At 43.3% G+C, this 12,212-nt stretch overlaps 1 protein-coding gene across 37 annotated transcripts in view; it reads left to right on the top strand.

Annotated features, from left to right (window-relative positions):
• The window catches only part of LOC101867430 (microtubule actin crosslinking factor 1), a 386,272-nt gene that overhangs the window by 282,426 nt on the left and 91,634 nt on the right, over positions 1 to 12,212 (top strand). For all 37 annotated transcript variants that reach the window (XM_074011478.1, XM_065533991.1, XM_074011506.1 and 34 more), the window contains 2 exons: positions 422 to 917; positions 2,178 to 3,649. In XM_074011478.1, the coding sequence (XP_073867579.1) occupies positions 422 to 917; positions 2,178 to 3,649 (1,968 nt within the window). The remainder of the gene's footprint in view (positions 1 to 421; positions 918 to 2,177; positions 3,650 to 12,212) is intronic.

The following is a 12,212-nucleotide window of genomic DNA, read 5'->3' as shown; positions in this document are numbered from 1 at the left end:
TTTTTAAAGTAGTTGGCACTATTTGGCACAATCCAACATCAGTTTTTGTTTTGACACTGCTTTTTCTTTTTTGGAGACAAGGTCTCACTATGTTGCCCAGGCTGGAGTGCAGTGGTGCTGTCTCAGCTCATTGCAGCCTCAGCCTCCTGGGTTCAAGCAATTCTCATGCCTCAGCCTCCCAAGTAGCTGGGACTACAGGTGTTCACCATCACGCCCCACTAATTTTTGTATTTTTAGTAGAGACGGGGTTTCGCCACATTGGCCAGACTAGTCTTGGACTCCTGACCTCAAGTGATCCTCCCACCTCGGCCTCCCAAAGTACTGCGATTACAGACGCGAGCCACTGTGCCTGGCCTGACACTGCTTTTAGATAGATCTGTTTTTTTCCTGTCTAAACATCTTGGTGTCATTTCTGTTTCAGTTTATGCTAAAGGAATTTGAAGCACGCAGGCAACAGCATGAACAACTGAATGAGGCAGCTCAGGGCATCCTAACAGGCCCTGGAGATGTCTCTCTATCCACCAGCCAAGTACAGAAAGAACTCCAGAGCATCAATCAGAAATGGGTTGAGCTGACTGACAAACTCAACTCCCGTTCCACCCAAATTGACCAAGCTATTGTTAAGAGCACCCAGTACCAGGAACTGCTCCAGGACTTATCAGAGAAAGTGAGGGCAGTTGGACAACGACTGAGTGGCCAGTCAGCTATCAGCACCCAACCAGAGGCTGTAAAGCAGCAATTGGAAGAGACCAGTGAAATTCGATCTGACTTGGAGCAGTTAGACCATGAGGTTAAGGAGGCTCAGACACTGTGCGATGAACTCTCAGTGCTCATTGGTGAGCAATACCTCAAGGATGAACTGAAGAAGCGTTTGGAGACAGTTGCCCTGCCTCTCCAAGGTTTAGAAGACCTTGCAGGTAAGTTGGAGTGAAGAACATACTTCTGCCATTATTAGAGGCAAGCAGAAAGAAGGAATGGGTTAGGAGTAGTCCCAAGAATCTAGGATTCCCTTACGTAATTTTTAGGCTCAGAATGGTGTTAATCCAATTCCTTCTGCTAGTTGCAATGAGAACTGCTGTGGTTGTTACACAGTGAGCACTTACAAAATGTGAAGGTTTACATAGCATAGTCCTAAAGATAAAAGCTCTAATAAAATTTCAACCAGCAAGTAGAGATTCATCCCCATAGATGTACTAAGTGGAGTTCCACATATACTCGCATTGATACCCAACCTTTTTTTTTTTTTAAATATTATGCACACCACACACACAGGTTCTCACTCTGTCACCCAGGCTGGAGTACAGTAGTGTGATCATGGCTCACTGCAGCCTCAGTCTCCTGGGCTCAAGTGATCCTCCCACTTCAGTCTCCCAAGTAACTGGGACTATAGGCACATGCCACCATGCCCAGCTGTTTTTTTTTTTTTTTTTTTTTTTTTTTTTTGAGACAGAGTTTCACTCTGTCACCCTAGCTAGAGTGCAGTGGCATGATCTTGGATCACTGCAACCTCCACCTCCTCAATTCAAGCAGTCCTCTTGCCTCAGCCTCCCAAGTAGCTGGGACTACAAGCACGTGCCACCATGCCTGGCTAATTTTTGTATTTTTAGTAGAGACGGTGTTTCACCATGTTGGCCAGGCTGGTCTCGAACTCTTGACCTTGTGAACCGCCCACCTCGGCCTCCCAAAGTGCTGGGATTACAGGCTTAAACCACCGCACCCGGCGATTATTTTTATTTTTAGTAGAGACGAGGTCTTGCTTTGTTGCCCAAGCTAGTCTTGAACTCCTGGGCTCAACTGATCCTCCCACCTCAGCCTCCCCAAGTGCTGGGATTACAGGCATGAGCCACCGCACCCATCCTCTTCTGGACTTATTATAACTTGGTAGAAGAAAAATTGTGTCATTCATTTATTATTTATCTTTCTGAAAATGTTTATGACTTTCACGTTTACCAGCTAGAAGTCAAAGTTTACTTCTGTTACTTAGATCACCTTACAAGGTTGCTATGAGGATTAAATAAGATAGTGTATATGAAGGAGCCTAATTATATGCCTCTTTTTGGTAGGCCCTCAAGTAACATTAGTTCCCTTCCCCTAAGATTAGACCATATATTCTCAGCAAACATTTTAAATGCCAGGGTTCAGGCATTATTAATTTCAATTTTATTTTCTCATTTCAGCCGATCGCATGAACAGACTCCAGGCAGCTCTTGCCAGCACCCAGCAGTTCCAGCAAATGTTTGATGAGCTGAGGACCTGGTTGGATGATAAACAAAGCCAGCAAGCAAAAAACTGCCCCATTTCTGCAAAATTGGAGCGGTTACATTCTCAGCTACAGGAGAATGAAGAGTTTCAGAAAAGTCTTAATCAACACAGTGGCTCCTATGAGGTGATTGTGGCTGAAGGGGAGTCTCTACTTCTTTCTGTACCTCCTGGAGAAGAGAAAAGGACTCTACAAAACCAGTTGGTTGAGCTCAAAAACCATTGGGAAGAGCTTAGTAAAAAAACTGCAGACAGACAATCCAGGCTCAAGGATTGTATGCAGAAAGCTCAGAAATATCAGTGGCATGTGGAAGACCTTGTGCCATGGATAGAAGATTGTAAAGCTAAGATGTCTGAGTTGCGAGTCACTCTGGATCCAGTGCAGCTAGAGTCCAGTCTCCTGAGATCAAAGGCTATGCTGAGTGAGGTGGAGAAGCGCCGCTCCCTGCTGGAAATATTGAATAGTGCTGCTGACATTCTGATCAATTCTTCAGAAGCAGATGAGGATGGAATCCGGGATGAGAAGGCTGGGATCAACCAGAACATGGATGCTATCACAGAAGAGCTGCAGGCCAAAACAGGGTCACTCGAAGAAATGACTCAGAGGCTCAAGGAGTTCCAGGAAAGCTTTAAGAATATTGAAAAGAAGGTTGAAGGAGCCAAACACCAACTTGAGATCTTTGATGCTCTGGGTTCTCAAGCCTGTAGCAACAAGAACCTGGAGAAGCTAAGAGCTCAACAGGAAGTGCTGCAGGCCCTAGAGCCTCAGGTAGACTATCTGAGGAACTTTACTCAGGGGCTGGTAGAAGATGCCCCAGATGGATCTGATGCTTCCCAACTTCTCCATCAAGCTGAGGTCACCCAGCAAGAGTTCCTCGAAGTTAAGCAAAGAGTGAACAGTGGTTGTGTGATGATGGAAAACAAGCTGGAGGGGATTGGCCAGTTTCACTGCCGGGTACGAGAGATGTTTTCTCAATTGGCAGACCTGGATGATGAGCTAGATGGCATGGGTGCTGTTGGCAGAGACACTGATAGCCTCCAGTCCCAAATCGAGGATGTGCGACTATTCCTTAACAAAATTCAGGTCGTCAAATTAGACATAGAGGCCTCTGAAGCGGAGTGTCGACATATGCTAGAAGAAGAGGGGACTCTGGACTTGTTAGGTCTCAAAAGGGAGCTAGAAGCCCTGAACAAACAGTGTGGCAAACTGACAGAGAGGGGGAAAGCTCGTCAGGAACAGCTGGAACTCACACTAGGCCGTGTAGAGGACTTCTACAGGAAATTGAAAGGACTCAATGACGCGACCACAGCAGCAGAGGAGGCAGAGGCCCTCCAGTGGGTAGTGGGGACCGAAGTGGAAATCATTAACCAACAATTAGCAGATTTTAAAGTAAGTCTTAACCTTGTTTTTCTTTTTCTTTTACATGTATTTATTTGCTTGTAACTTGGAAACCATTAGAGTATACATTTTAACTTCTGTCCCTAGTTCTATTATTGTCACTTCCATCACCATGAAAGCACACTGTCTGAAGACTAAATAGTCTCTTGGACTTCTGAGCAAACTGGTTTGAGCATTTTTCTTTTTTTCTTTTTTTTTTCTGAGAGAGGGTCTCCCTCTCTCACCCAGGCTTGGAGTGCAGTGGTGCGATCTTGGCTCACTGCAGACTCACCTCATAGGCTCAAGCAATCCTCCCACTTCAGCCTCCCAAGTAGCTGGTACCACAGGCGCCACCATACCCGGCTAATTTTTTGTATTTTTTGTAGAGACGAGGTTTTGCCATGTCTCCCAGGCTGGTCTCAGAACTCCTGAGCTCAGGCAATCTGCCCACCTCAGCCTACCAAAGTGTTGGGATTACAGGCATGGGCCACCAAGCCCAGCCAGAGCATTTTTCTATTGTAGTTTATTTCAGTCTTTATAACCAATTAAGGATATAGAAAGAAATGTCCAAGTCTTATCTCTTACTCTAAGAATTTCCTCTTAGGGTTTCTTGAGATTTCAGATTACCAGATTTTGTAATAGCAGTGAATGTATCTTCAGGTCTCTGTTATTCTTTTCTTTTCTTTTCTTTTCTTTTTTTTTGGAGAGAGTCTTGCTCTGTTGCCCAGGTTGGAATGCGGTGGGGCAATCTGGTCTCACTGAAACCTCCACCTCCCAGGTTCAAGTGATCCTCCTGCCTCAGCCTCCCGAGTAGCTGGGGTTACAGGTGCTCACCACCACACCTGGTTAATTTTTATATTTTTAGTAGAGATGGGGTTTCACCATGTTGGCCAGGCTGGTCTCAAACTCGTAACCTCAAGTGATCCACCTGCCCCAGCCTCCCAAAGTGCTGGGATTACAGGCATTAGTCACCGCACTCAGCCCCCTGTTTTTCAAATTGAGGTATGAAAAGCCCTAAGTTAAACATAGTCTCATCTTCCTAAAGTGTTATTTTTACACAGATTTTAGGGGAGGATATTGATGTATATTTGATATATTATGGAATAAAACATAAAATTATCATTAATTATTAAAATAAAACATGACACTTCAAATAAATCTCCCATTTATATAGTAAGCAGCTTAATAATACATCCCAGACTCCTCAAGAGTACAAGTTCTTTGCCTATAGGAGTGGTTGAGAAGTACTGCCTTAATTGCAAAAATACTTTAATTCTTTGCCTGAGCCAAAATTTCCAGTCCTGAGATTGTGTGAGTATAAATTAAAGTAACAGATGATTATATGACCCAAAAGTGTGGATTTACTGGGTTAGGAGCACATCTGTTGGATCTTGGCTCTCACTATATGAACCTTTTGCCCCTAGAGTTTTCTTTGTTGTAAATACCTAAAAGTCTCTCACTCTGCCACTGTACATGGAACAGATTTGGAAAGGATACTTCCAGCACTTTGTTTCCATCACTAGTTAACTATTCCTACTTACACAGTTAATACTCCCACCATTAAAGTAAAATTGTGATCTCAGAGACCTTGCTTGCCAGCGTTGTCTTAAAAACATGAATGCAGAGGTAATGTTGACACCAGCTCAGAGCCACATGGTCCTAGAGAGATCACAGTTTTGTAGACAGGATCCAAGTGCAAAAACGTGGCTGTTTCAGAAGGGCCCCTCTAGGAGCTTGGAGGAAATTCAGCACTAAAGTGTGACATTGGCTGAAGGCCTTCTTACCATGTTTGGAGATAGTACAATTTTGAGCAAGAGGAGTCATCGTATTTGGGTTTCTTGAGGCACCCAGATAAGGAAAGGGTAGGTAGAGAAAACTTAAACCCGTGAAGCAGTGCGTTCCTCTTAGAAACTCCCTTTCTAGTAGTAGTGTGGCTTTCCCTGTTGCACATTTTTCTTTCCTCTTTTGTTATAAGTGTCTCAAAAGCAGAGACTTTCTTCTACAGGTATGCTTCAGTTATCCAGTTTACTTGGATCCAGGCTATTTAGAATTAACCATCTAACCAACTAAATGAAGTTTTTAGAAAACTGAAACTTATCCTTTTAGGCTCCAAAATAGTTTTATCTAACCAGGTTCTGGTTTATATAGGAATTATTTTAAACTCAGTTTGCCTGATTTTCTAAATATGTATTATGCATAAGTTTTTTCTAATGAGTACAGGTTAACATTATTTAAATGGCTGTACTGTTCTATACTATGGTGATATTGATATTCTGAAAGATGTGAGAGACATTTGGGGCTGCTTTGTATTAAGTATTCCCAAATTACTGTGCACTTTGATTTCTATATTGAAGTTATTGTTTAGGGCCTCTATAGTATTGTACTGGTTGGATTGGCTGTGCATGTGTGTGTGGAGAGGAGGAGGTAATTTCAGGATTTCTGCCCACCGCCATGATATTGGGTATTATTTCTTACGGCTATCACTCGTCACTGCTGTCATTTGGTCTGTGTAGTCTATTCCTCCCTTCTAATCTTCATTGAGCTAGAAAATGAGATAAACAGGCCTGTTAAAATTGCATTAGATATGAGCTAAAATATGCAAAAGAGTCCACATGCAGGCATATTAGTGTTTGGATTTGAGGACAAGTCATCTTTTCCTTTTCATTTAATCCTTGATTTCTAGAGACATTCTGACTTTTGATGTTGCTGGAAGATTTCAAAAAATTACTGGGCATTACTTTGTTTTATTTGTATCCTAGTATGTTGCCTAATAGTGCTCAGAGTTCAATAGCACTTAGTTGCTTGTCATAGCCAAATTCGTTTCACTGATTTCTAAAAATAAGCCTTCCACCTCAGATACTCTGGATGTGAAGGCTGGGACTGGACACTGATCGGCTGGACTCTTGCAGAGTGTGTTCATCAACAGTGGACTGGTGTTGACAAGACAAGCCTGGAAGAAGAGTGGGAGAAGGGAGAAGGGTGGTGGAGTGTCCCGTGTGTAGTCCATTGTCAAGTCAATAGGTAGTTACCATAAAATGATCAGTATCCCCCCTCAAGTTGGGGATGCAAATCAAAAGCCCTGTTCTACCTGTCCACCTTGTAGGGAAGTCAAAAGCTTTGGAAAGAGTTTTTGCCTTCTCCCAGCAAAAGTCTTTGGTCAGGAGGGGAGGAGCATATTCTTGGCTGAACTCATGCTGAGCTCATCGGAAGTGAAAACAATAAGAGGAGAAAAATTCTGTGGGTCAGTTCCATAGTCCCCGGGAGGCCGCATAAAGGGAAGGTCTTTTTGGACCCATTCTGAGGACTGAGTCATTTTCATGATGTAAGTGTTGAGTTCCTGGGTTAATGTGTTATAGTCCAGCCACAGATTAATCTTTCCTTACTCCAGCAGCAGACCAGATTTATAAAGTATGACTCTGTTTTCAGATTCAAATTATTTTTAATAAGGAAAAAACAAAGATGAAGATAAATATTTTTAAAAACAGCATTAACTGTAAGTTTTCAACTTTTTTCTTTTTTTAATGGAATCATACTCTTAGCACAGAATCTGCATAAGAGAAGAGGATATGAATCTGGGAGATGGAAACTCTGCTTTGACCCAGCTCACTTCATGGGAGATAGCCAGAATAGACAGATAAGTTAGGCCTGTGAAGAACCCCTAGTCTTACTTGGGACTGTACAATCGTGCTGATAGATCCGTGGATCTGCAGTCTGTGGGGAAAATTATTTCTTCCTTAAATGAAAGTGGAAAACTAAAATACATTATTCCTAGGAAAGGCTTTCCCTCAGTTGCTTCTGAATGATTAGTAGGTCCTCGCTGGCTGACCAGATTCTGTCACATGGGAGTAGAAGAGAGTTCTTTTCCACTCAAACCAGACAGAGACCTTAGGCTTCCTGAGTTAGGATCTTTACCAGGTTCAGCTCTCTGTTGGAAGTAGAAAGGAAGAAGCCATTCTAGAAATCACTAATGAGAGAATTGAGCTTGTTTTCAGAAAGCTGGAAAGAAAAGACTTTGGCTAATCTCTTCAGGAAATTCCGTTTTCCTGAACAAGGGAGTCTCTGGTTATTGAGGAAAAGGAATTGTATGTGTCTAACAGGAGGCTAACAAGAAAGGAAGGACCTTTTTATCACTGGAACTTCAGCCAAAGAATTCCCCTAGACCTTCCTGGGAATGGTTAAAAAAAAAAAAAAATCTATTAAGTCTCTGATAACAAGAGACTTTCCTTATTTTGAAATTCCCTATGTAGGTTTTACTTGAATTGAGATCATTCTGAATCTTAAACCAACCCCTGCTTTGCCCCCTGCTCCCCCCAAAAACCATGTGACTTCTCGCTCAGAAAGTATTTGATGGTTTGGGCATCATACTGGTGAGCATTATCAAGAAACCTGGATGCACTTTCATTCACTCATTTTTCATATGTATTTATATTGCTGTGTATTCGGGTCATGCTTCAGACTTGGCATTCTACCTCTCAGTGATAAGAATGAACAGTGGGGCCAGGCACAGTAGCTCACGCCTGTAATCATAGCGTTCTGGGAGGCCAGTGTGGGCAGATCACTTGAGCCCAGGAGTTCGAGACCAGCCTGGGCAACAAAGTGAGGCCCTTCTACAAAAAATAAATAAATTAGCCAGGCATGGTGGCACATGCTTGTGGTCCCAGCTTACACAGGAGGCTGAGGCAGGAGGATCACTTGATCCTAGGACATTGAGGCTGCAGTGGGCTGCGTTCATGCCACTGTAGTCCAGTGTGGGTAACAGAGTGAGACCCTCTCTCAAGCAAGGAAGGGAAGGGAAGGGGAAGGGGAAGGGAGAAGGGAGGGGGAGGGAAGGGGAAGGAGGAGAAGGAAGGAAGGGAGGGAGGCAGGAAAGAAAGAAGGAAGAGGAGAAGAAGAAGGAGGAGGAAGAGGAGGAGGAGGAGGAGAAGGAGAGGAAGAGGAAGAAGAAGAAAAGAAGAAAGGGAGGGAGGAAGGAAGGGAGGGAGGAAGGAAGGAAGGAAGGCAGGGAGGGAGGAAGGGAGGGAGGGAGGGAGGGAAGAAGGAAGGAAAATGGGAAACTGACTCACAGACCGCTTTAGGGTCTGTGAGTTTCTCATAGTGGTTCACTTCGCCCAGTGGTGCATATAAAGCACCCAAACCAGTTGCTCTTTTCCTTTCTTGTCTTTGAGGCTGGGCTGTTGGGTTGTAATAGGTACAGCATCAGGCTTCCTTAGGATTATTTTCATTACTAATTCAGGTTGAGCAGAGCCCAGGATCAGGGTCTCAGTGTACTTGAAGTTTCTACTGGGGGACCTAGCTTTCCTACTATGAAAACAGAATAAGAAAGTCTTGTAAACGCCTTCTTTTGATTTATTGATTTATTTATTTTATTTATTTATTTTTTTGCCGCATAGAAAGCAAGCTTAGGCATCTTCATGTGCACATGAGAAAAGTCCTGGAAAAGGCCAGGCACAGTGGCTCACGCCTGTAATCCCAGCCCTTTGGAAGGCTGAGGTGGGTGCATCACCTGAGGTCAGGAGTTTGAGACCAGCCTGGTCAACATGGTGAAACCCTGTCTCTATTAAAAATACAAAAATTAGCCGGGCATGGTGGCACATGCCTGTAGTCCCAGCTATTCAGGGAGGCTGAGGCAGGAGAATGGCTTGAACCCAGGAAGCAGAGGTTGCAATGAGCCGAGATCACGCCACTGTACTCCAGCCTGGGTGACAGAAAGAGACTCTGTCTCCAAAAAAAAAAAAAAGAAAAAGAAAAAGAAAAGGCCCTGGAAGACAGGGCGCAGCATGGAGTTGAAAGACTACCAGTTTACTCCTTTCTTTCAAACGATTGCAAAGACAGTATCAGCTCATCTACGTTTTTGGCAGTTAGTACACCAGCCTGAGAGTGAGTCAGTAGAGGGTAGAGCAAATGAGGTTAGCATTATCTACCTGCCCTTGGAGAGACAGGAAATCACACTCGGTATGACCTGTCTGTCACCTGGAGGTTTAGGTTTCCCCAGCTTTACTAAGATGAGTGGGAATCCTCTATCCCTGCCAACCCCTACCTTGTACTAACCCTTCCTTGGCCTGTCTTGGTTTTTTGCTTTCTTCCTTAAACAAAACTACTCCAAATAGGAACTAGGGTCCAAGGAAATAAAGACAATATCCTAAAATGGATTTCTCAATTTCAGCACTGTTGACATTTTTGGGTGGTGGGTAGGGAGGAAAGAGGCAGCCACTCATGCTACCACCTCTGCCCACCACTATCAACATTTTGGACCGGATAATTCTTTGTTGTGAGAAGCTGTCCTGTGCATTGTAGGCTTTTTAGCAGCATTTCTGACCTAGTAACTTCCCAGTTGTAAAACTAAAAATGTCTCCTTGGAAGGCAGGATTACCCTCTGTTGATAACTATAGCCCTGGAAGAAATTGCCACCTATACATGGGAAACTTAGAATTCAGGTGGAATAGGTTACTAGTTAAATATTTATGTAACAAGCAGCCTTCTGATAATCTGATTATGACTGTGTATAGTGGCAACAACTATTTCTAAGTCAGCTTTCCTTTAAGCCAGGCCCTGGATTCTTTATTTTTGCTGGTCTTAATCTCTGTCTGGCTTTAATATCTCCTGGTCACTTTCCCTGGCTGGAATTTGCATACAGTTGTCAGTTGTTGATGCAGGTGTTTGGTTGATGATGCATTGCCAAAGAGAAGAGGAATTTCCTTTGTGGACATATTTCAGGGAGCTTCCTTGTTCTGTGCCTTTAAGGGGAGACTACAGTCTCTCAGTTGTTCTCCACAGCCAACCAAGAGTTTGGCTGCTGATATTTATAACCCTTATGTGACCACCCCCACCTCCCCACCCCACAAAGAATTCCAATGCTCTGTAATAATCCTCTCCACCCCCACCATAGCAACTGGATGGGGAGAAGGTGAAGGAGCCTTTAAGGCCTTTAAGTTTGCTTCATGTTGAACCTTTTCCAGCTCCCTTTTAAAGTATTACCAGTTAGTATTTTAAATATCAGTGTCACAAGCAAAATTCCAGGCTTGCAGCCACTGCATCATCTTAAAGGAGCCTCATGCCCCAGTGAAGATAGTAAAATTGAATGGAAGGTAGTAAAATCATCAAGAAAGGACTGATAGATTTTACATAAATCTGTCTGGAAATTTGATAGCAAGGTGAGATTTTAAAGCAACAAACGGGGTGGGCGCAGTGACTTACGCCTGTAATCCCAGCATTTTGGGAGGCCAAGGCAGATGGATCTCGAGGTCAGGAGATCGAGACCATCCTGGCCAACATGGCAAAACCCCGTCTTAGCCGGGCGTGGTGGCATGCACCTGTAATCCCAGCTACTCAGGAGGCTGAGGCAGGAGAATCGCTTGAACCCAGGAGGCGGAGGTTGCAGTGAGCCAACATCACACCACTGCACTCCAGCCTGGGTGACAGAGCGAAACTCCATCTCAAAAAAAAAAAAAGCAACAAATATATCTGTAACCAAAGAAAAGGACTGAGCAGTTGGATTTGGATACTAAAATTCTTTACATACAATATCAGCATGTAGCATTCACAACTAAGATTTATCATTTGTATAAGAAAGAAGGAATATGTTTCCAGAAAAACTAGAATGTACCCTGTACAGAACTTGTATGTATTGATCGTTGAGTATTTGATTAGTCAACGTGGTTGAGATAAGCACAGACTTGCAGAACAGGACTGATCCTCACTGTGCCTAGAAATGAATGGTAAATGGTCTCAGCCTTAGGCTAGTTCTGGAGCTTCAGAAAAATATTCTGGGCACTTTCAAGCTCGCTGATAAGCTGTGAGCTTCTAGGAAGTATGATGAGTTTCTTTGAAGGGCCGTTTATTGTTAGAGTTGCTGGTTTACTAGGAATAAAATGAGTTCCACAGGGAGTCATGTCAGGTCACTGCACCAAACCATCACTGTAAAGGGCTGTCTCCTGCTGAATGGATTCTTCACAAGTCTCAGCTGTCCCAGCTGGAAAAACCCAGCTATGGGTAGAATGTGCACCCTCCCTATTTTGCCACCACTAAGTGCTTTTCAACTATGAGTCTTTCTTATTGGCTACAGAAGGTTAATAGGATACACTTACTCTCTAGGACGTCATAAACTATTTTTCTATCACGAGTCCTGTCGTTTGAAATATGGATCTTTGCTACACATGGTAATGGTTTATGGATCGTTTTATGGGGGCTAAAAGGAAATGATTCTATATTCCTTGTAACCCATCCTTACTGAGCAGTTGCTCTGTGCTAGTCCTTGTGGTGGGTACTGGAGTCTCAGATAGTCTCTAGTTAACAGTGTATGGATGTGCCTTGACTTACAGTGAAATTATGTCTGGATAAACCCATCATAACTCAAAAAGACTGTAAGTCAGAAATGCATTTAATGTACCTACTGACCATAGCTCAGCTTAGCCTACCTTAAACATACTCAAACACTTACATTAGCCTACAGTTGGGCAAAATCATCTAACACAAAGCCTATTTTATAATAAAGTGCTGACTCACTCATGTAATTTATTGAATATTGTACTGAAATTGAGAAACTGAACGATTGTATGGGTATTTGAAGTATGATTTC

This window comes from Macaca fascicularis, chromosome 1 (genome assembly GCF_037993035.2).
Source record: "Macaca fascicularis isolate 582-1 chromosome 1, T2T-MFA8v1.1".
Taxonomy (NCBI): Eukaryota; Metazoa; Chordata; class Mammalia; order Primates; family Cercopithecidae; genus Macaca; species Macaca fascicularis.
Note: the sequence above shows the minus strand (reverse complement) of the source record. Positions and strands in the feature narration are given on the sequence as shown.